At 46.0% G+C, this 24,904-nt stretch overlaps 1 protein-coding gene across 1 annotated transcript in view; it reads right to left on the bottom strand.

The window, feature by feature from the left end:
• The window catches only part of pid1 (phosphotyrosine interaction domain containing 1), a 122,046-nt gene that overhangs the window by 64,771 nt on the left and 32,371 nt on the right, over positions 1–24,904 (bottom strand). Inside the window, exon 2 of the mRNA XM_038816244.1 lies at positions 8,841–8,987. Within this exon, the coding sequence (XP_038672172.1) occupies positions 8,841–8,987 (147 nt within the window). The remainder of the gene's footprint in view (positions 1–8,840; positions 8,988–24,904) is intronic.

Genomic DNA, 24,904 nt, shown 5'->3' with positions numbered 1-24,904 from the left:
ACCTCAGTAGGCAGATCCCCCTCAAACTGCCTTTCTGCAGCTGTTATATGATCTCTAATTAACAATGCCACCCCCCCCCCCCCCCACCTCTTTTACTATCCTCCCCAATCTTGTTGAAACATCTATAGCCAGGGACCTCCAACAACCATTTCTGCCCCTCTTCTATCCAAGTTTCCATGATGGCCACCACATCATAGTCCCAAGTACCGATCAATGCCTTAAGTTCACCCACCTTATTCCTGATGCTTCTTGCATTGAAGTATACACACTTCAACCCATCTCCTTGCCTGCAAGTACTCTCCTTTGTCATTGTTACCTTCCCCACTGCATCACTATGTGCTTTGGCGTCCTGAATGTCGGCTTCCTTAATTGCTGGACTACAAATCCGGTTCCCATTCCCCTGCCAAATTAGTTTAAACCCTCCTGAAGAGTACTAGAAAACCTCCCCCCCCCAGGATATTGGTGCCCCTCCGGTTCAGATGCAACCCGTCCTGCTTGTACAGGTCCCACCTTCCCCAGAATGCGCTATAATTTTCCAAATACCTGAAGCCCTCCCTCCTACACCATTCCTGCAGCCACATGTTCAACTGCACTCTCTCCCTATTCCTAGCCTCGCTATCACGTGGCACAGACAACAAACCAGAAATGACAACTCTGTCTGTCCCGTCTCAAGCCAGGACAGTTGGTAGGATTTTGCAAGTCCAGGCCAGATGGTGGGAGGTGAATGTAATGCAATAGGGGGATAACCCCCTATCTCTGGATCTGTAATGATCGCGTCGCGCCGATCGGGGGCCGTTGGCAGCGGCCCCTCCGGCGATTCTCTGCTCCGTGATGTGCCGAGCGGCCGCCCGTTTTCGGTCTGTCCCGCTGGCGTAAATTACACAAGGTTCTTGCTGGCGGGAACTGGCTCTGCGGGCGAAAAGATCTCACCAAGGCTATTGAAGAAGCGGTGACGGCTGACTTCCGGTGACGGCGGGCGGGAGGCAGCCGCGCGTTGGCGGGCGGGAGGCAGCCGCGCGTTGGCGGGCGGGAGGCAGCCGCGCGTTGGCGGGCGGGAGGCAGCCGCGCGTTGGCGGGCGGGAGGCAGCCGCGCGTTGGAGGGCTCCTGTTCGAGAATGGCATTGTCGGGGATTGACGCCCGGTCCTAGGGGCAGCGAAGGCGGTGAAGGCCAGGAGAAAGTACAGGGAAGGGATATGTCGAGGTCCAGTAAGAAAACGGCTGTGAAAACAGTTGAACGTTCGTCAGGGAGTGGAAAGGTCACCGCGGGGGTCACCAAGGAAAATGGAGGCTGGAGCATCGGGGAGGCCGCATTGCTTACGGCTGAAGAAATAACTAAGGTAATGGCTTCGGAATTCGAAAGGCAGTTTACAAAATACATGGAGACAATGAGGAAGGAGATGAGGGAGGTTTTGAGTGTGCTGGTGGAGGACGCAATTTCCCTGGTGATGACGGCGGTGGCGAGCGCAGTGGCAGAGGTGCGGGAGCAAGGGGAGGCACTGAAGGAAGTGGAGGAGACATTATTGCAGCACGGTGATCAACTTACCTCGATGGGGAAAGAGATGCAGAAGGTGATGGAGATTAACAAGGAACTGCGAGGAAAAATGGAAGACCTGGAAAACAGGTCCAGGTGACAGAATTTGAGGATTGTGGGGCTGCCCGAAGGAGTTGAAGGGCCAAGACCGACTGAGTATTTTGCCGCGATGCTGGCGAAACTATTGGAGGAGGGGGAGGATCCCTCCCGATATAAACTGGATCAGGCTCATCAGTCGTGGAGGCCTGTACCAAAGGCGAGTGAGCCGCCAAGGGTAGTGACTCTGTGCTTCCGTAGGTACAGTGTGAAGGAGAAGGTCCTGTGCTGGGCCAAACAGAAGCGGTGGTGCAGTGGGCTGGAGCTGGTATACCAGGACTTTACGGTGGAGCTGGCGAGGAGGCGGGCTGCTTTCAACCGGGTGAAGAGGGCACTGTACATTAGCAAGGTGCAGTGCGGCATTGTATATCCAGCGAAGCTGAGGGTGACTTACAAGCTCAAGGTCTTTTATTTTGGAACAGCGGAAGAGTTTGCAAAGGCAGAAGGACTGTGGCAGAACTGAGAAATTGAGAAATGGCCATGTGCCGATGTAACCTCATGACTGTATTTTCTATTTTTTTTGTTTGTTTGTTTCACTGCGTGCGGGTGTATGGGCTACAGGAGCCGGTGTTGTATATATTTGGACAAGGGAAGTGATGAGACTTTCACTCGAAGTGAGGGCTCTTTGGGTGTAGGTGGATCTGCGGGTTTTGTGCGCTAAAGGGGGATTTTTGGGCTTTCCTACGGTCGGGCAAGGGGGAAAGGGACCCGGGCCGGGGCCTCCACGCTAGCCGGTCTATGCCGGCCAGTGAACGGGAGTGAGATAGGGGGAGGGGCTGCAGCCATCGGAGCCTGGCAGAACAGGGTCCGCGTGGTCTAGCCGGGGTGGAAAGTTGGAGGGGAAGGAACCGAGGTTGGGGGAAGGAGTTTTACAAGAGGTAGTAGACGGGAGGAGTTGGGAAGGGGGTGGGGGTTTACAACTCTTGGGTATCATGTACGGCACTCTTTCAGAGGTTGGACGGCATTGAGTGTGTATGTGTGGTGGGGGTCCCGGACTCCTTTTTTCTTTTTCTCCTTTGCTTTTTGTTTCCACCGTGGGAGGGTTTGTTTCATTGGATGCATATCTTGACAGGTGGGCTGTTGTTTGGGGTGGTGGGAGGATGGGATCGTTGTTATTGTTAAGGGGATTGATTTTGTATTTGTTACCGTTTACTGTTTGTGGGTGGGGTGTAAATTTTAGAGGTAAATGCGAAAATGGAGAATAAAAATATATTTTTTAAAAGTGGCGAGTCGAGAGGTGAGGTACGTGGTGTAGGGAAAGGAGGGTGGGGATTAGTGGTGACCGAGGCATGAACAAGGGTGTTGCAAAGGGAACAGTTCATTCAGAATGCTGAAAGGGGAGAGTGTGGGAAGATATATTTGCTGGTAGCATCATGTTGGAGTTGGTGAAAATGGCAGAGTATGATCCATTGAAAATGAGTAGAATGAGAGGACAAGGGGAACACTATTATGGTTCTGGGAGGAGAATGGGTAAAAGCAGAAGTACATGAAATGGATTGGACACGGTGGAGGGCCCTGTCAACCACCAGTTGTGGATAAAGGAAACATATCAGAAGTGCACCAGCCAGCTTCCATGGCTATAGTTTCATGTTGCATTATTAAATATTCATCACATGCTCCAAAAATAAATAATTTTACTATTGTAAACTATTCCATTAATATAACTACCAATGACAAGTGAAGAAGAGTGACTCCTTCAGCTCAATGGTGCATCAGCAATAAACCTAGAGTACCTCCTTCCAAAGTAATCTGAATGAACTGCCTGGCGGGTTAAGAGGTAACATTGTGGATATTTGTAGACCATATCACCTGTCTAGTTGAGAATGGAATAGGTGTACTAGTTACTTCGGGGTAAGATAGGTGGAAAATATGAAGAATAAGGGAGAAGCTGTATTTAATGAACAGCACATTGCCTCCAGTATATTAAATTTGTAACGTAATTTCAAATATGGTCGTGGTTAGAAGTATAGATATTTTCTAAGGTGACGAATTCTAAGGTTTTAAAATTAATTCTTGGAAGTATGTTTTTAATGTTTTTTACATTCTTCCCTTTTTTGTTTCATTACAGCCCATTCAAGACAGCAGGCAACTTTCTAGACAAAAAACACACTGTGCTATTGACCGTGACAGAGTATTTGCTGCTGTTGATGTGAAAAATAAACCCTCTTGACCCTTACCTAACAGAGAAGGCAATTGCAAATAGGTCTTTGTTTCTCTTCTCTAGTGGATGACCCTGACTGACATTTTGCTGACTCTATCTTGTCAGATGTGGAGCATAACTCTGTTAACAGCTCAAACCTAAAATATTTGCATGAACTATATGAACTACAAAATGCCTTCCAACCTAAACAAGTCAAGCCCTTTTCAGGGCAGTGGTAGCAATACCACAAAATGAGGTCCTAAAAGCAGAATGTTGGGAGTGAGGAAGAAAATTGAGAAGGTGGACCTCAAAGGTAGTGATATCATAATTACTACCAGTACCACATGCTAGTCAGAGTAGAAAAGCAGGGTATATCAGATGAATACGTGGCTGAAGAGATCGTGTGAGGCGGAGGGTTTCTGATTCCTGGGGCATTGGGACAGGTTCTGGGGTAGGTGGGACCAGTACAAACTGGACGGGTAACAACTGGGCAGGACCAGGACTTGTCGTAGGACGAGCATTTGCTAGAGTGGCTAGGGCTGGAAACCTATGCAAGGAGGAGTCATAGGAGGAGGAATCAAGGACAAAAACAAAAGACAGAATGGGGAATAAGAAAAGTGAGAGGCAGGGAAACCAAGGGCCAGATTCAAACAGGGCCACCGTGAAAAATATTGTGAGTTGGACAAGTAATGTTAAAAGGACAAGCCTTAATGCATGGAGCATTCGCAATAAAGCGGATTAACTAATCGTGCAAATGGATGTAAACAAGCATAATATAATTGGGATTACGGAGACATGGCTGCACGGTGACCAGGGGTGGGAACTGAACATCCAGGGATATTCAGTATTTAGGAAGGACAGACAAAACGGAAAAGGTGGTGGAGTTGCTTTGCTGGTCAAAGAGGAAATTAACCCAGTAGCAAGGAAAGATATACGCTCTGACAATGTGGAATCTGTATGGGTCGAACTGGGAAACACCAAGGTGCAAAAAATGTTAGTGGGCATTGTATATAGACCCCCAAACTGTAGTGGTGATGTTGGGAATGGCATTGAACAGGAAATTAGAGATGTAGGTGATAAAGGAGCATCTGTAATTATGAGTGATTTTAATCTGCAAATCAAATTAGTCACAATACCATAGAGTATGAATTCTTGGGGTGTATATAGGGTGGTGTTCTGGACTAATATGTTGAGTAACCAACTAGAGAACAGGCCATCCTAGACTGAGTACTGTGTAATAAGAATGGAATCATTAACCATCTAGTTGTGTGAGACCCCTTGGGGATGAGCGACCATAATATGTTAGGATGTTTCATCAAGATGGAGAATGACATAGTTGATTTTGAAACTAGAGTCCTGAATCTTAATAAAGGAAACTACAGTGATACAAGGAATGAGTTGGCTACGATCGATTAGGAAACATTACTTCAAAGTATGACTGTTGATAGGCAATGGCAAACATTCAAGGAGCGCATGGGGGAAATCGGCAACTATTGTTTATTCCTGTCTGGCACAAAAGTAATGCAAAAAAGGTGGCAAAATCATGGCTTACAAGGGAACTTAGAAATAATATTCGATCCAAGGAAGAAGCATACAAATTGCCAAGATAAACAGGTGTCAGAAATGGGAGCAGTTTAGAACTCAGCAGAGGAGGACCAAGGGATTGATTAAGAAGGGGAAAATAGAGTACAAGCGTAAGCTTGCAGGGAACATAAAAAATGATTGTAAACGTTTCTGTAGGTATGTGAAGAGAAAAAGACTGGCAAAGCCAAATGGAAGTCCTTTATTGTCAGAAACAGGGGATGTATAATAGGGGACAAAGAAATGGTTGAGTAGCTAAATATATACTTTGGATCGGTCTTCACAAGTGAGGACACAAATAAGATACCAGAAATGTTGGGGAACACAGGGTTTAGTGAGAGGGGGGAACTGAAGGAGATCAATACTAGTAGAGAAATGGTGTTGGGGAAATTGATGGGATTGAATCCCCAGGGTCTGATAATCCATATCCCTGGGTACTTAAGGAAGTGGCCCTCGAAATAGTAGATGCATTGGTGGTCATTTTTCAAGATTCTATAGACTCTGGAACAGTTCACACAGATTGGGGAGTAGCTCATATAATCCCACTATTTACAAAGGAAGGTAGAGAAAAAACAGGGAATTATAGACCAGTAAGCTTGAAGCCGGTAGACTCACCTGATGAACGAGCTGCGCTCCGAAAGCTAGTGATTCGAAACAAACCTGTTGGACTTTAACCTGGTGTTGTAAGACTTCTTACTTTGCAGATAATGGCCTGGATTTTGTATTAAGAATAACGGCAAGGCAATCTGAGAACTCCATTGTAACAATGTAAGTTGGACAGCAGGTTCTGGCTTCTGTGCACGCACAGTTGAACAAAGAGATCAGCAAGTGGCTGCCGGATTTCTCCTGCTCCTCCACATATTTTATTAAGAGACTTCACATTCAAAGACACGGAGGATACTGGGGTACTTTCCCACAGAACACACCGGAAAAGGTTTGTGTTTGAAATACAGGTGTAAGCAATTTTTTCCAACAGTGTGATGATCCCATTTTTCACATGTTTGCTTTATTTTGCTTTCAGTGCATGATCTTAAATTAAATTAAATATTCTAGTTTTACTTCCTCATTTAAACTCTGCCTGGCTCACTGAGGATTCCTTAACATAACTGGTTGAAGAGACATGCTGATATCTACCAACCCCACAGAGGGCTCTGTGCTGTAATGTATCCATAGGCTGGAATTGTTTGTTCCGATTGCGCCTGGCAGCCTTTGATATGGGATGTCCAAAAAATTAGGCTTCATGCCAATGATGCTGTCCCAACCATGCTTCAATTTGACCAGCGTTGGGGGACGCATTAGTCTGTCCTCTTGCCCCAGGGCCGACTGAGGCCTTAAGTGGGCAATTAATAATCACATAAGGACCTGCTCCCACAATATTGACACCGTGACCAGCCCACCATGTAAAACTTGGTAGACTGGTGGCTAGGTTAGAGCATAGGATTCCGCCCATAGTAACTATAGATTGCAGATTGAAAACCCACCGAAAGTCTGTGGGGCAATTGTTTGGCATAGTTTTGGGGGTTGATCCTTTGTGGACAAGATTAAAGGAACACCCAGACAGAACGGTCACCCTGGAGTCTATCCCCTCTTCATCGAAGATAACTTTCACTTCCAGCAATTCAAAGTGGCAACTTGCACTGTCTTTTCAGCTCGATAAGCCAGGGATACCAAGGCCAAATTATATTACCTCTGTTGTGGCAGGGGGGGAGCGCACAAAGAGGGAGGTGCCATTTTGAGAGTGGTGTTCCTGTTGTACACAGCTCACCCTCCAAAGGAAGAACACCCCTTCCTTCCTGACTTTTCACCTCAAATGGTGAAAAAGAGGCAGTCTGGCCACTTTCCTTTGTCTTCCACTTTCCAAAGTATTATGGCAGTCGGGTTGAGATTAGAGCCTTAAGTGGCCAATAGACATAAGAGTGCAGATACCTTACTGCCCACAGTATTATGTGGGAAAGCTCAGGGATTGATGGGAAGGGTGGGCAAGCCATCCATCTATTTGAAATACCTTCCCATGACTCAAAGGGGCGGGACTCCTGCACACCCTGCCCCACGTTAGATGACTTTCATCTCATCAATATGGATTCTCACCATAGACAGGGAACAGGGTAACTCAATGAGATACTTATCCTCAACTCGCCTGAAGGATCATACCTAGTTTTGCTATACTTCATTGATAGAATGAAGGCCAGGGGGTTGACTTTGAGCCTGCACTAGCCATGCGTGGGGATCAGCGGAGTGGCGGAAAATCCTGCGCGAATTGGGAAACGTAATTCTTGCTGGAGAGATCGTGTTTCCTGATTTTTCTCGCCCCTCGCTGGTGAACTCACTAAGTTCATGCCCACAAAGGACGTGAACCTCATTTGAATAGATTTGTATCAATTTCAATGTTAGTAGCGTGCCCTCTGCCACATGATCACCCCCTCACTGAATATTCATACCTGGCCGGTGTGGCATCACGTCAGTGAGGTTTACAACAGGTTTGGCCAGACGAGAAGCAGTCGGAGTAGGGGGGTGGAATCCGGCGAGGATTGTTGGGGATGGAGGAGATTCCCAATACCTCTGTGATGGGGGCTGGAGGCTGTTAGGCAGCAGTAATGACCAGAGCACCTTTAAAGATGATGCCCCGATCCCCGGGGAGTCAGTTTCCGGCTCTTTCGGGTCCCATCCCATCAGAGTAAACCACATTTTTTTTCTCCAAGTGGCTCAATATTTGGAGAGAAAGCTGGTCAGTGTAACTGGGTAGGTACACGGCAGTTTTCGGTCTGAGCCTGACACTTTGCCAAATTCTGGTAAGATTCCACCCCAAGTGTAAATGTTTACTCGTCACAGAATAAAGATAGAACACGCCGATAATGATGATTAAACACTTGGGCAATTAGTAGTCTTTTCCATTGAAACTATGATCGCTCCCTTTTGTTGCCACCCACGCTACTTACAAAATGGACGAATGATTTAAACTATTCCTTTCCGAGATCCTGCTGAATTATATTTCAATCAGAATTCTCACCATCAGGAGTTTAGGGAAAAATGAAACTGTTTCTTTGTTTTTCTACATTTATCATTGACTTCAATAACTTCAGTGCCAACAGGAAGTTGTAAGGAGGCTGGTTAGAACCCATAGTCCCTCGCATCTTCAGGTTTATTGCTGGCTCCATGATCAGTATAACCTTCTCCAAAATAAAAGTTTGCAGGGAAAATTACAAGTGTAAAAGTCAATGGAATATATAGCACTGTGCGTGTAATAGTCTGAGGTAACGTCTAAAGTCTCAACAACCATCTGCCTTTGGTGTGCTCTGAAGAGGCCAGTTGTCTGTCATGGATACTGGCGTTCTGTCCAGACAGTAAATGTTACATTGAGGTTAGGAAATAAAAACAACCATACCTTGCCCCAGCCGGTGAAATAATAAATAGCACATTGTTGCCCGAAAAATAATTAAATCAAATCTCATCAAGCAGCTGCCTGGACAATATATACAACAGTTGAAACAAACCTTGCGTTCTGTGTATGGCTGGCCATTTTTCAGAGGGGCTGTGGGGGACAGTTCAATAGCCTCTGGTTCGTGAAAGATGACGGTTGGTAGGGGCTCCTTCCGAAGTGTCAGAACATTCAGTTTTGTCTTCAGCATGGTCTGAAAGTGCTGGAATGCAAAAGGAAAATGAATTGAACATGGCAGGTGAGGGACATTGAGTTTGCGTTAACTCCTTAAATAACATTGGGATTCCCTCTAGAAAGAGATCCTTACGATCAGACTTGTTTGTTTTTGTTACCCACAATAAGGAATGAAATGCTACTGAAAACATTACAATGGGAAAAGTCTTCCGTGAGAGTTTTTCCAGCGAACATATTGATGGATTACCGGGACAGGAAACAATTGAATTGCAACAATGGGAGGGACACTGAATGTGCCCATAAAACTTACACTTTCATCCCCTAGTTTGAGAAGGACCATTTTTTAAATGGCTCCATAACTACTGCTTCTCAGTGAGTGTGCACAATTATGGACTATGTTATGTTGTTATATTCCTTCATGTCCTTATGTAGCAATTGTCTGATAGGGATTGCTAACTCTTCAATTGCACCAGTTGGACGTTACATCTTGAGGAAATGCCGTTTTTTGAGCTGTGTCCTAACACTGAGGAGCAAGGCCGTTTCAAATCCTTGAACTTACAAAGTAGGAGCAAAAGTAGGCCATTCAGTCCCTCGAGCCTGCTCCGCCATTCAATAAAATCATGGCTTCCATATTCCCACTGATAACCTTTGATTCCCTCGCCTAACAAGTCTATATAACACCGCCTTAAAAATGTTCAATGACCCCGCCTCCACCACCTTCTGAGGCGGAGTTCAGAGTCACACAGCTCTTTTAAGAGAAAATATTCCTCCTCATCTCTGACCTAAAAGGGCGACCCCTAATTTTAAAACAGTGCCCCCTAGTTTTGGACACACCCACAAGAGGAAATATTCTTTCCACATCCACTTTGTGAAGTCCATACAGGACCTTGAATACTTCAATCAAGTCACCTCTCACTCGTCTAAACTCCAGTGGAAACAAACCCAGTCTGTCCAGGTTTTTCTCATAAGACAACCCGCTCATTCCAGGTATCAATCTAGTAAACCTCCTCTTACACTGTCTCCACTGCTTTTACATCCTTTCTTAAATAAGGAGACCAAAACAGTCCTAAATTCTAACTAAACATTGTACACATGAGTTGGATCATTGTAAATGGAGTCTTTGAGGGTTGTTGTGTTGCTTGTAAAGCGGAATTTTGTGGTCTGAGATGCTTCCACTACATTGACTGACAGGAACTCCAGTAACAGGTTCCTTTTCTGGCACAGGCAGTTCATTACTACTTGCTTCCACGGAGACATCAGATATGTCTGTAATCGGTCGATGAGGTACTTCAGTACTTAAAAGTTCAAAAACATTTCTTGCTGGCAACAGACTGTTGGAACATCTCTCTACTTAAGTAATCCACATGTTTACGAATGATCAGTCCCCTCCATGTCTACTGGGTACGACAGGAGTCCGGTCCCAGAAACAATGGGCGGGATTCTCTGAGGCCGTGCTGAAATGGCGCTCGGCGCGGGGGTGGAGAATGGTGCCTCAGACCCGCAATCGGGTCCGATGCTGGGACGCGACTCTCCGGCGACCGGAGAATCGGCGCCAGATGCGGGAGCATGGTTGGGAGCCGTTGAAAGAGGCCCCCGCGGTGATTCGCCGCGGTCGACCAGCCGAGTTCCCGCCGGCGTGGTTCACGTATAGTTCAACCCGGCGGGAGCTCGGTGTCGCGGCTGCGGTGGCCGAGGGGGCGGGGGTGGGGGGGGGAGGATCCTCCATGACAGCCAGGCCCGCGATCGTTGGGCGACCGATCGGTGGACGCGTGCGATCTGGGAGGTGGCCCACCTTCTTCACCGCCGGCCCGCTGTGTGGCTCCACCATGTTGCATGGGCCCGGAGCGGAACGCGTGCGCCGACCCACGGCCGGCCGCCACGTGCTTGTGTGGACCTGCGGTGAGCAGTTCAGGGCCACATACGGCAGCTGGAACAGTGCGGAGCATTCCTGCGCCGTGCTGGCCCCCTGTGGGCTTCAGAATCGCTGGGCCATGAGGCCCGTTGACGCCTGCGTGAAACACTCCGGTGTTTACGCCGGCGTCAACACTTAGCCGCGTTTTTAGAGAATCCCAGCCAATAATTCCAGATATCTGACTTGATTCACTATCAAAGTTTCATATTATGACACCACATCATATTCTGTACTTAATATGGTTTTATTATTGTTGCAATGGTGATGGCTCATTGATAGGGCCTTGAGGCTTGTGTATTTCAACATAAACACTTTTATTGGTAGGCTTTAACCATCTACAGTTCCAAATATAGTCTTGCATGGAACTCTTCCAAGCAGGCTTGCTGCTTAGCGAGTTCCGTCCTCGACTGTTCTCTGGCCATGTGACTACGTACATCACTATGTGGGTGTGCCACTCTCCATCCCCACGTTGATCCTTGCACTGCTGAGCACCTTACATTATAATGCATGGAGGCATCACAATACGGCTGGTTTAGCACAGGGCTAAATAGCTGGCTTTTAAAGCAGACCAAGGCAGGCCAGCAGCACGGTTCAATTCCCGTACCAGCCTCCCCGAACAGGCACCGGAATGTGGCGACTCAGGGCTTTTCACAGTAACTTCATTTGAAGCCTACTTGTGACAATAAGCGATTTTCATTTCATTTCATTTCTTACGTCTTGACAGTTCTTACACAATCTCGGTCTGTCACTTGTGAAGGAATAGTCGTGGTACTCTGTTTCTGGTATTTAGGTCATGTGATACAGTTTCTTCTCTTTCCAGCATTTCAATTCGGCATCATTTTCATCAACAATTTTATCCTATTGGTTCTTTCGCAGTTCCATTCACGTGACCATTTCACCAATCTTGTTCTGGCACGTAATCTCACTTTTTTTCTGAATTGCTGATTCTGCTGTCAATTTCATTGTCTTCACCTCTTCAGTTAATTCCTCATTGCCAAGCTTCCCTTCTTCAAGCTCATATTATCCTGATTGAATCTTTCACTGGACTTGCTCTTATTTTCTTGTTACTTTTTCATGGAGTTCAGCTTATTCTCCACTCTCCCATTAATTTCTCCTTCTTCTCAACTTCATTTTGTAAATTTCTGCAACTTTTTATTGTCCCAGTTTGTCAGTCATTTCATCTTCTAGTTTTAATGTCTTCCCTAGAGCTTTAATACTTTTTGCTGATTTCCTTTTATGTTCAATAGTTCCTAGTTTCTTTTGAAGTCTTCGATTTCTGCATTTTTTCCAAAGGAAATCTATCATGTTCTTACTGGACCTATACCATTTAAAATGGAACCTTCATTTCAACTTGCCTTAACTTCAGTTAAACCCGTTTTGGTTTCACTGTTGGTCAGGTCTATTCACAATGAAGTGTTGACTTGTTTCCATTCTGCAATTCTCTCGTTGTCCTGTATTTGGTCATTTATTGTCTTTCGTTGCCCTCTTTCTGGAGTCTTTCATCATTGCCCTTCCCCCCCGTCCAAGGTCTTCTGTTGCATCTTCCTGGAGGTCTTTATTGCTTATGAACCTTGTTTGGGATCTTCCCCAATTTGCCTGTGCGTTGCCATTTGCTTCTTCTTGTGGTTGCGGTTTCAAGTGCATTACCTCATTAAATCTTTAAATGCATTACCCCTTTCTTCCTCAGCGGTCAGCAGCTTCTCGGTGTATTTTTCCCGCACTTTTCAAATCTTGGCGCAAATATGTCTGCTCCTCCTTTGAACCTTTATTAAACTTCATGGGCAGGATTATCTGTCGGTGGGATCCTCCACTTCACGGGCAGCGCACTCACACTTGCGGATTTCCCGACGGCGTGGGGGTGTTCACAATGGGAAACCCCATTGGCCGGCTGCCGGAATAAAGGATCCCGCTGCTGGCGAGGCGCGCCGCACCAGAAAACGGGTGCAGCGGGACGGAGAATCCTGCCCCACTTCTTTTTACTAATGTAAAGCTCTCTGTGATCTCTGCAGGTTTGTTTTACGCTGACCATATGGAGAGTCCATTTTCCCTCTGCTTTGATGGGCCCATTTCTTTTGTTGATTTCACTGGAGTGTTCTCGAGGTCCAAGGTGCCATTGTTTTCAATACTTCATTTTATTTATTTTTAAATTTTAGAGTACCCAATTATTTTTTTCCAATTAAGGGGCAATTTAGCGTGGCTAATCCACCTGCCATGCACATCTTTGTGTTGTGGGAGTGAAACCCAGGCAAACACGGAGAGAACGTGCAAACTCCACACGGACAGTGACCCACAGCCGGTATCGAAACTGGGGCCTCAGCGCCGTGGCAGCAGTGCTAACCACTGCGCTGTCCCTCTAAACTTTATTTTTAAGCAGGTTGAGGACTTCTCCTCCTCTAAAAAATCTCCAGAGCTTTGCTGTTTAGTGCAGCGATTGATGCCTTTGAACCCGCCCCATGCTCTGCTTGGAATAGGAGCCCAGCAATCTCAGCCTCTTCATTTTCCCGCGCTTCTGGAGACAATGCTACAGGCCCTTCGAGCATTTCCTCTTCAAACTCTTAAAACACTGCTCTCTGTTCTCTCTTCTCTATTTCCTTTCAAAAAAAAACTTTGCAGTAACTCTTTTCCACTTTCCTTGAGCCCAGAATCATATCTCTTGCTTATGAGGGTTTGTTTCTCTTTTTGTTCCCCCACATATTTCTAAATTTTTGAATCCGCCGGCCAATTCAGGTCCGCTCTGCGATTTCCCCTCAGGATCTGGCACATCTCAACATGGGTCTCAATGGGTCTATTCGTCCAAAGAGAGGCGTTTGAGTGAGTATTTATTTCTTCAGACTTCGATTAAAATGGATGTCGGGACAGAGGCTGTAATTGTAATCTGTCCCATCCTCATCGCCATATGTAACGCTGCATGGTCACAGACTTCATTTGATAGACAAAAGGTATTTATTCATAAGAAAAACTGTACAGAGGCCAGCAGCCCCAAGGCTGATTGAGAGCAGCCAGTCCCTACATGTCTTCAGCTGAAGAGATGACTCCACCCCTTGTGGTGAAGAACCATTCACGGTCGCAATTGGTCCCTCAAGACAGGTGACCCTCTTCTGCTGTGTTGCCCTTAAAAGGAACAATCACCACACCTGGACTACTTTGAAGTAATTTGTACTGGACAATGCTGAGTCTGAGAGGTCCAAAAATAGAATATTACACAAACATTTGGGACAACGGTGCAGTTCTACTCTTCAGCTATTCTCTAAATAAAATCAAAATTCTTGTTAGAAGACCAATATATTCTGAAAATTCCTGTGCCTTTCACAAGTGGTAATATTCTTTAACCACAGTCAAGCACAGAAAAAGGCAAAGGGTTAGAGTCACACCAGTCCGCCATTGTCTACAATAGAAAGGTTCACCAGCTGTCTGAGGAATTTTAACTGCTGACACGTTCTTCTCAAGATCTTTTAAAATGTCTTTGCAAGATTAAAAAAATAAACAAATCCCCCAAAACATTTATAAATAGCTCACATTTTCCTTTATGGCTATGAAATAGGCTTGTACTGGCAAGTTTGAACTAGAAAAATATCACCAAAGGCACAATAAGACTTGGGGCTCTTAATGGCAAACCATTTAAAATATTACACATCGGATCGATAGGTTTGAAACTGGTCCAGACTGACTGGCTGTAAATATTCTCTGTTAATTTTGCAGAAACACTCTTAGCCCCGTGGCTCCGACCACAAGTCATCATTTCCCACCGTTCATTACCGTTGCAATAAACTATCAGTCTCACTTAGAAATTGTCAACAGAGACTGATGTGCTAAATTGAGGTGACACAGTGATAAAGGTGGGGGAGGGGAGCGACTCTGAGGTTTTATGGTCGAGGCACAATTCTAGAGAACTGCAGAGTGGGAAAGCTTTATTCTGAGCCTCGACTGGTGCTAAAAGTGAGCTGGCAGGTTTTAATATTGACGTCAAGGGATCGTAATCCTAATTTTCCTGATAAATAAGATAAATCAATGCCTTTAGTTGCTGAAATGAATGGAGAGATGATTAAGTTGTGAGAATGCATGGATCGAAGCATGATTCCGGAGAATGCACTTTATGTTATGAAGTACTATCGAAATATAACATCGACAACTTGTATTTTTATAGCTCCTTTAAAGTAATGAAATAGCTCAAGGCACCGAATAGGAGTGTGACAAAACAAAACGTGACAAAAGGTAATATTAGGGAAGGTGTTAGGGAGCTTGGTCAGAGGTCGGTTTTAAGGAGCATTCCAACAGAAAAAAACAAGGTAGAGAGGATTGGGGAGGGATAGCCACTGACACCTACTCTCCTATTCCAAGAGCCTCAATTTTGTTATCAGTCTTTTATGTGGTACTTTGTCAAGCATTCTGTCAACATTCGTATAGACAACATCCACCGCAATCCCTTCATCAACCTTCCCTGTTACTTCATCAAACAATTCAGTAAGTTTAGTCAAGTACAATCTGGCCTTTTCAAAATCTGTGCTCGTTCTCTCTTTAATTAACTTAAACCTCTCCAAGTGCCTGCTGACTTTTATTCTCTAATTATTGTTTCTAAAATCTAACCCATTACTGATCTTAAACTGACTGGCCTGTAGTTACTCGGAATATCCTCAGGCTCTTACTTCAACCAGGGTGGCATACTTGCTGCTTTCCAATGCTCTGGCCACCAGCTCTGTATCTAGGGAATTAGGGCTTTTGCACCAATAAGATGGGAGTAATGCTTCCAAGTTTTGACCTGTTGTATACAATCAATACAGGAAGTGCAATGGAGGTCAATATTGGTTCCGATGGTTTTTACTCAAGGACACCCACCTGAAATACAGCAGTTGTAGAATCCCAATTACGAGAATCGGACCAGTTTGAAGGCCGGCTCTCATTACAATGTCATAGAATTTACAGTGCAGAAGGAGGCCATTTGGTCCATCATGTCTGCACCGGCTCTTGGAAAGAGCACCCTACCTCATGCCTCCACCCTATCCCTGTAACCCCACCTCACCTTTTTTGGACAGTATGGGAAATTTATCATGGCCAATCCACCTAACCTGCACATCTTTGGACTGTGGGGGGAAACCGGAGCACCCGGAGGAAACCCACGCACACACGGGGAGAACGTGCAGACTCGGCACAGACAGTGACCCAAGCCGGGAATCGAACCTGGGACCCTGGAGCTGTGAAGCAACTATGCTAACCACTGTGCTGCCGTGCTGCCCACTACTCTAGGTCAGTAGTGAGTCACATGGCCCATAGGGATATCCCACTGAAGTCTGCCTGTTCCAGCCTGGCTCAATATCGGGTGGCCTGGAATCTGATGGGAAGGAAGCTGCAGAAAGAGTGGTGTGATCACAATTGGTGAGAGGGCACAGATTGCAGTGGCAACAGCTGATGTTAGCCCTGCCAGGCCCCAGGGGGTTTAATCACAGCAGGCTCCTCTTTGCAGCAAAGGCAGGTATGGAGTTTAATGCTGACAGGTTTGGAGCTGCAGGAATGTACAGATGAACTTACAAGTAACAAAAGAAAAGAATGGTTATGATTAAGCTTTTTAATGGCAAGAGCGCACCTGGAGCTGATTAATGAATCTTTGAACAATTATTTACGAGGTAAGTGGAGTCCATTTCTCCCTTATTCATTTCTACGTTTAGACTCATTTCGCAAGATTAACTATTACTGAACAGATTTTGCTTCAATAACAAGTGTGTATCGACATCTCAACATTTTCTATTAGTCTATGACTGCATTTTCTTTTTTTTATAAATGTTTTTATTCAGTTTTCATATTTTATGTTGAACAAATTACAAATTGTTAGGAGAGAAAAAGAACAAAAAAAAACAACAAACAAACACGCAAAAATTAACATACATATTTACAGGTAAGCATCTTCGTAGTAGTAACTGCGCCCGCCCCCCCCCCCCCCCCCCTCAACATGTTTATTTAGTTTGGTTTTGGGCCTTAGCTAGCCATCGAACCCCCGTACCGAACCTGTAGCCCTCCCGCTACCTTCCCCCGACTATTCTTCCTCTTGTACATTGGCCACAAATAGGTCCCGGAACAGTTGCATGAATGGCTCCCACGTTCTGTGGAAGCCGTCGTCCGACCCTCGGATGGCAAATTTGATTTTCTCCATTTGGAGAGATTCCGAGAGGTCGGACAGCCAGTCCGCAGCTCTGGGCGGTGCTGCTGACCGCCAGCCAAACAGGATTCTACGGCGGGCGATCAGGGAGGCAAAGGCAAGGGCGTCCGCCCTCCTCCCCAGGAATAGATCTGGCTGTTCTGAAACCCCGAAGACCGCCACTATCGGGCATGGCTCCACCCTCACCCCCACCACTTTGAACATAGCCTCGAAGAAGGCTGTCCAGTACTCCACGAGTCTGGGGCAAGACCAGAACATGTGGGCGTGGTTGGCCGGGCCTCTTTGGCACCGTTCACATCTGTCTTCCACCTCCGGGAAGAACCTACTCATACGGGTTCTTGTTAAGTGGGCTCTATGTACCACTTTTAGTTGCGTCAGGCTGAGCCTTGCGCACGTGGAGGTGGAGTTGACCCTATGCAGTGCTTCGCTCCAGAGTCCCCACCCTATCTCCATCCCCAGGTCGTCCTCCCATTTCCTTCTTGTTGCGTCCAGTACGGTGTCGTCCCTATCTACCAGTCGGTCATACATGTCACTACAGTTCCCTTTCTCTAGGATACTTGCGTCCAGTAGGTCTTCCAGTAGTGTCTGTCGTGGCGGTTGTGGGTACGTCCTTGTCTCCTTTCGTAGGAAGTTTTTGAGCTGCAGGTACCGTAGCTCGTTCCCCCCAGCTAGCTGAAACTTCTCTGTCAGTTCGTCCAGTGTTGCGATCCTGTCGTCCGTGTATAGGTCCCTGACTGTCAGTGTCCCCCCGTCCTGCCTCCACCTTTTGAAGGTGGCGTCAGTCAGTGCTGGTGTGAACCTATGGTTGTTGCAGATGGGAGCCCTGTTCGACATTTTGGTCAGGCCAAGTTGCTGCCGCAGTTGGTTCCAGGATTGGAGGGTGGCTGTCACGACTGGGCTGCTGGAGTGTTTTTTGGGTGGGGATGGGAGTGCTGCCGTGGCGAGGGCCCGGAGGGAGGTTCCCATGCAGGAGGCCTCCTCCGCACGCACCCACTCAGCCTCTGGCTCCTGGATCCATCCCCTTACTCGCTCGGCTGTTGCTGCCCAGTGGTAGAATTGTAGATTCGGGAGGGCTAGCCCTCCCCTGGTTTTTGTTTTTTGTAAGACCTTCTTTGGGATCCTAGCATTTTTACCCCCCCATACGAACGCCATGATGAGTTTGTCCAGCGCTTTGAAAAAGGCCTTGGGGATGTAGATCGGAATGGATCTAAACAGGAAGAGGAACCTGGGCAGTACGTTCATTTTGATCGTCTGAACTCTCCCCGCGAGGGAGAGCGGGAGTGTGTTCCATCTTTGCAGGTCCTTTTTAACTTCCTCCGTCAGGCTGGTGAGGTTCCATTTGTGGATCCCTTTCCAGTCATGGGCTATTTGGATCCCCAGGTAGCGGAATTTATGTCGGGCTTGATTGAACGGCAGCCCCTTTAGTGCTGCCCCCCCCCCCCCCCCCCCCCTTGCGGGTGTACTGGGAAGATCTCACTTTTGCTCATGTTGAGTTTGTAGCCCGAGAAGGCTCCAAACTCTTTCAGGAGCGCGATGATTCCGTCCATGCTGCTTTGTGGGTCCGAGATATAGAGGAGCAGATCATCCGCATAGAGTGAGACTCTGTGCTCTCTACCTCCCCTTCGGATCCCCCTCCAATTTTTTGCTGCCCTGAGCGCGATTGCTAGCGGTTCAATTGCTAGTGCGATGACTGCATTTTCTAACTACGAAGTCTTCAGCACCGACACAGCTCAACACCATATAAGACAAGGTCCCTCCATCGAAACTGCATTCGGATTCTTGTGTTGCATTACTGTGGAAAGGATATGGATTTAGTTACCTGGAATATTGTCACTGATATCACTGGATCAACACTAATCCTGGTGAACATTCATCCCCGGTCAACGTCACCAAAGGGGAGGCAGTAATATAATCGTATTGTCACCGGGCTAGGAATCCAGAGATCCAGAGTAATGCTCTGGTGACCCAGGTTCAAATCCCACCCTGGTAGATGGTGCAACTTGAATTCAATAAAAGTCTGGATTAAAAGTCCAATGGTGACCATTACTGTAAAAACCACTCTGGTTCACTAATGTCCTTTAGGTAAAGCAATCTGTTATCCTTAACTGGTCTGGCCTACATGTGACTCCTAACATTAACCTTAATGTGAAAGGGCATTAGAGATGGGCAATAAATGCTGATCAAGTGTTGCCCACATCCCATGAACGAATATATAAAAAACAAACCCTAAATATTTATTGCTGGCTGTTTGTAGGTCCTTCAAATGTGCAAAACAGAGCTTTTTTCATTCTTTTGTGGAATGTATACATTGCTGGCAAGGCCAGCACTTTTTTCCCATCCCTAACTGCCCTTGAACTGTGTGGCATGCTTGACTAGAGGGCAGTTAAGAGTTAACCACATTGCTTTGAGTCTGAAGTCTCACATAAACCAGACTAAGTGAGGATGACAAATTTTCTTCCTTTCAGTGAGGCAGATAGGCAATTGACAGTAGTTGTCACCGTGACCGTCACTAAAACTTTATAGTCCAGATTTCTTTTTTAAATTGCTGGTGGAATTTGAACCCATAATCCCCAGAGCATTAGTCTGGGCCATTATTACTAGTCCCAGCAACATTACCACTACACCACTTTCTTTCCTCATAGGAAGCATTTTCAAACATTCTTTAAATAATCTTTCTAGATAAGAACAAAGAACAAAGAAAGGTACAGCACAGGAACAGGCCCTTCAGCCCTCCAAGCCCATGCCGACCATGCTGCCCGACTAAACTACAATCTTCTACATTTCCTGGGTCCATATCCCTCTATTCCCATCCTATTCATGTATTTATCAAGATGCCCCTTAAATGTCACTATCGTCCCTGCTTCCACCACCTCCTTCGGCAGCGAGTTCCAGGCACCCACTACCCTCTGTGTAAAAAACATGCCTAGTACATCTACTCTAAACCTTGCCCCTCGCACCTTAAACCTATGCCCCCTAGTAATTGGCCCCTCTATCCTGGGGAAAAGCCTCCGAGTATCCACTCTGTCTATGCCCCTCATAATTTTGTAGACCTCTATCAGGTTGTCCCTCAACCTCAGTCATTCCAGTGAGAACAAACAGAGTTTATTCAACCGCTCCTCATAGCTATTGCCCTCCGTATCAGGCAACATCATCGTAAACCTCTTCTGCACCCTCTCTAAAGCCTCCACATCCTTCTGGTAGTGTGGCGACCACAATTGAACACTATACTCCAAGTGTGGCCTAACAAAGGTTCTATACAGCTGCAACATGACTTGCCAATTCTTATACTCAATGCCCCGGCCAATGAAGGCAAGCATGCCATATGCCTTCTTGACTACCTTCTCCACCTGTGTTGCCCCTTTCAGTGACCTGTGGGCCTGTACACCTAGATCTCTCTGACTTGCAATACTCTTGAGGGTTCTACCATTCACTGTATATTCCCTACCTGCATTAGACCTTCCAAAATGCATTACCTCACATTTGTCTGGATTAAACTCCATCTGCCATCTCTCCGCCCAAGTCTCCAAACAATCTAAATCCTGCTGTATCCTCTGACAGTCCTCATCGCTATCCGCAATTCCACCAGCCTGTGTGTCGTCTGCAAACTTACTAATTAGACCAGTTACATTTTCCTCCAAATCATTTATATATACTACGAACAGCAAAGGTCCCAGCACTGATCCCTGCGGAACACCACTAGTCACAGCCCTCCAATTAGAAAAGCACCCTTCCATTGCTACTCTCTGCCTTCTACGACCTAGCCAGTTCTGTATCCACCTTGCCAGCTCACCCCTGATCCCGTATGACTTCAACTTTTGTACCAGTCTACCATGAGGGGCCTTGTCAAAGGCCTTACTGAAGTCCATATAGATAACATCCACTGCCCTACCTGCATTAATCATCTTTGTGACCTCTTCGAAAAACTCTATCAAATTAGTGAGACACGACCTCCCCTTCACAAAACCATGCTGCCTCTCACTAATATGTCCATTTGCTTCCAAATGGGAGTAGATCCTGTCTCGAAGAATTCTCTCCAGTAATTTCCCTACCACTGACGTAAGGCTCACCGGCCTGTAGTTCCCTTGATTATCCTTGCTACCCTTCTTAAACAAAGGAACAACATTGGCTATCCTCCAGTCCTCCGGGACATCACCTGAAGACAGTGAGGATCCAAAGATTTTTGTCAAGGCCTCAGCAATTTCCTCTCTAGCCTCCTTCAGTATTCTGGGGTAGATCCCATCAGGCCCTGGGGACCTATCTACCTTAATATTCTTCAAGGCACCCAACACCTCGCCTTTTTGGTTCTCAATGTGACCCAGGCTATCTACACACCCTTCTCCAGACTCAACATCCACCAATTCCTTCTCTATGGTGAATACTGATGCAAAGTATTCATTTAGTACCTCACCCATTTCCTCTGGCTTCACACATAGATTCCCTTGCCTATCCTTCAGTGGGCCAACCCTTTCCCTGGCTACCCTCTTGCTTTTTATGTACATGTAAAAAGCCTTGGGATTTTCCTTAACCTTATTTGCCAATGACTTTTCGTGACCCCTTCTAGCCCTCCTGACCCCTTGCTTAAGTTCCTTCCTACTTTCCTTATATTCCACAAAGGCTTTGTCTGTTCCCAGCCTTCTAGCCCTGACAAATGCCTTCTTTTTTGACGAGGCCTACAATATCTCTCGTTATCCAAGGTACCTGAAATTTGCCATATTTATCCTTCTTCCTCACAGGAACATGCCGGTCCTGAATTCCTTTCAACTGACACTTGAAAGCCTCCCACATATCAGATGTTGATTTACGCTCAAACATCCGCCCCCGATCTAGGTTCTTCAGTTCCCACCGATTATTGTCATAATTAGCCTTCCCCCAATTTAGCACATTCACACTAGGACCACTCTTATCCTTGTCCACCAGCACTTTAAAACTTACTGAATTGTGGTCACTGTTCCCGAAATGCTCCCCTACTGAAACTTCTACCATCTGGTCGGGCTCATTCCCCAATACCAGGTCCAGTACAGCCCCTTCCCTAGTTGAACTGTCTACACATTGTTTTAAGAAGCCCTCCTGGATGCTCCTTACAAACTCTGCCCCGTCTAAGCCCCTAGCACTAAGTGAGTCCCAGTCAATATTGGGGAAGTTGAAGTCTCCCATCATAACAACGCTGTTGTTTTTACTCTTTTCCAAAATCTGCCTACCTATCTGCTCCTCTATCGCCCGCTGGCTGACGTAAAGGCAAATTTATTGTTTCTGAAAAAAATATTCGCATCTTATATTTATTTCTGCCAGTAAGATTTTGCTTGACATTTTAATCCACATCTGTATTCTATTTGATATACATGATTCACAAAGTAGCAGTAATTTCTTATTCAACCAGTTGATTCAACCAGTTACCGTCATCTTACAGTAAACATATTCAGTCTGGCAAGCCCGTATCACATTCCTTCTATTCCTCTGACACCTTCTTCCTGTAATATATGATCTGCGCCCAGCACATGTGAAAGTAGAAAGGAGGTCTCCCATTGAATGTCTCTGTGATTTCAAAGGAAGTCAATCTCAGCCACACATTATGGACTGGATTTTCCTGCGGACCGGTCACACTGAAGTCAGGTCCATTTTGGGGGTCCTGATGCCCACCCATGTCACCAGCATGCCCGCTGGTGCAACTTTCCAGGAGGGGGGCCTTCTAATTTGCCACTTCCACATTCGCCGCTCTATTAAGAACTGTGGCTGGATTCTCTGGGCTGATGAGCCATTCAGCGGGTCTGCAGTGACATAAGGCCAGCAGCTCCACTGGGAGAGGTGGGCACTGCTAAGGCAGGCAAGTGAGAACAAGAGCACTTCAAAGCGGAGGTGCCTTTGGTTGCCTGAATTGAAAGCAGCAAATAAAGTGGCCTGAAGCTGGGAGGGTGGAGGGAAAAAAACACCAGTGCCATCAATAAATGGCTTCTAACTGAGCCTTCATTGGACTAACCAGTTGCCTGCCTCCCTGTAGCAGGCAGCAATCCCTTTCCCAGACCACCTCGGTGAATAGCTCCTGAGGCGGGAATGCATTGGGCAGCTGTCCCAATGTGGCTCTCCCCTACGTTCCCGCAACCACCCCCAACCTCCGACCATGTCTCCATAGGGCCAGGAAATTGCAGCTCTACAACTCTTCCTGTTTGCTGTGCTGAGGCTCATACTGATGTGAAGAAAAGGGGGCCTGTGTAAAATGCTTGATCTGAATCTCCTGCGGATCAAAATTGTAAATAGGTGCTTATTCCCCAACACAGTAAAGTCACAGTTCCAACCAGACCGGTTATGCACGGTTCCAACATTTCAGCAAGACTGAGGCTGCAAGGAACAGAACTGATGGAGCAACATGGGCAGGAACACCAAATTCATCCTTCACACTTCAGTCAGACAACAAACACGGCTTGTGGGCAGAGGATGTTATTCCTGTGGGGAAATCACAGAATGTGTCTAGCTTTGAGATTAGGGATGCAGAACACACTTCACAGAACCTTGAAAAGATGCAGAAAGGTTAGCTGATATAATTGGCAAAACATTTTCTCTTACGAGAAAGGGTATATAAGAATCTATGATGGACTGAAAAGAAAACACAAGAGATATTAAAAAATGGGAAAAGCAGACAAAAGGATGAAAGTCAATGTCCCAGAAAATGAGGTGAGGAGTGAACGGTTCATATATGAATGCAAGAAAAAAGATTCAATGCAAAGTTAGGAGCATTAATAGCAAATGAGGGATAGGAATGTGTTGAGGAGAATGTATTGCTTAGCGAACATCTAGTGGAATATGCAGGCTGACTAACCAGGATGATTAAGGAAGCTCAGAGCATTTCAAAAACCTGGCTTCATTGCAAGTAAATCAGTAAACTGCTGGTCTCAAATGGTATCACAATGCAGCCTGTTAGATTTGGTTCTGGGTCATGCAGACAGATAAGATAGGGTGAAAGGGTGTGGCTGAGACATGGAAAGCTTGGAAATGGTGTCACCGAGGGATAAGTGTTGAGCTAACAGTTTATACAGATGGTTTGGATTCAAGCATTAGAATTTGCAAATAACACGAAAGTAGGGACAATTTTGTCGAAGTTTGATGATGAGCAAAGGCATTGTGACCCCCGAGATTGGCACATTTGAAATCACAGACATCTAACACATGGGTGGGTCTATAATTCACTAAAGATAAAGTGGAGATAATACTTTATCCACATGTCTTGTTTGGTACAATTGTCAAACAAATTCCCAAGACATTAACAGAACTGTGGAGCTTGCAGCCTTATGCTCCTGTTCAAAACTGAAACTGACCATACGACCATATCAACAAATACATCCACTGGAAACATGCAGTGAAACTAAGGATATGTACCCACAGTTGTTAGCCAGGAATATCCGGCCCCACTGTGGCAGGTTTTCTGGTAGCAGAGGTGAGGGGGTTTGTGGGGGGAGGGGGGAAGAGAGGGGGTGAGAGAGGGAGGGAGGAGGGGGGCGTGGTACTGAAAATCCCGGCTATTATCCCCGTGACGTTCAGCTTCCAATGGTAATGTTTATTGTACTGTACTGCTTTATAGAATGCAAGAAAATATGACTTATTTTTATTTTTGATCCTGAATGAATTGTCAAGACATTATTACATTCACATCTACTTTATGAAATCATTACATATTTTGATTTTATATTGCCTGTGGGAGTAGATAAAGGGAAGAGAAAGAAAAAATTGCAATTGTATGCTATTTTTCATGACCTCAGGATGTCCCACAGTGCTTTTCAATGAGTACGCTCGAGTCCCTGTTGTAATGTAAGGAAATAGAGAAACCAATTCACGCACAGCAAAGTTTCATAAACAGCAATGAGATACGTCATCAGATACCCTGTGTTAGTCCTGT

The sequence above is a fragment of the Scyliorhinus canicula genome, chromosome 13 (genome assembly GCF_902713615.1).
Source record: "Scyliorhinus canicula chromosome 13, sScyCan1.1, whole genome shotgun sequence".
Lineage (NCBI taxonomy): Eukaryota > Metazoa > Chordata > Chondrichthyes > Carcharhiniformes > Scyliorhinidae > Scyliorhinus > Scyliorhinus canicula.
The sequence above is the reverse complement of the archived record's forward strand: the minus strand, read 5'-3'. Positions and strand labels throughout refer to the sequence as shown.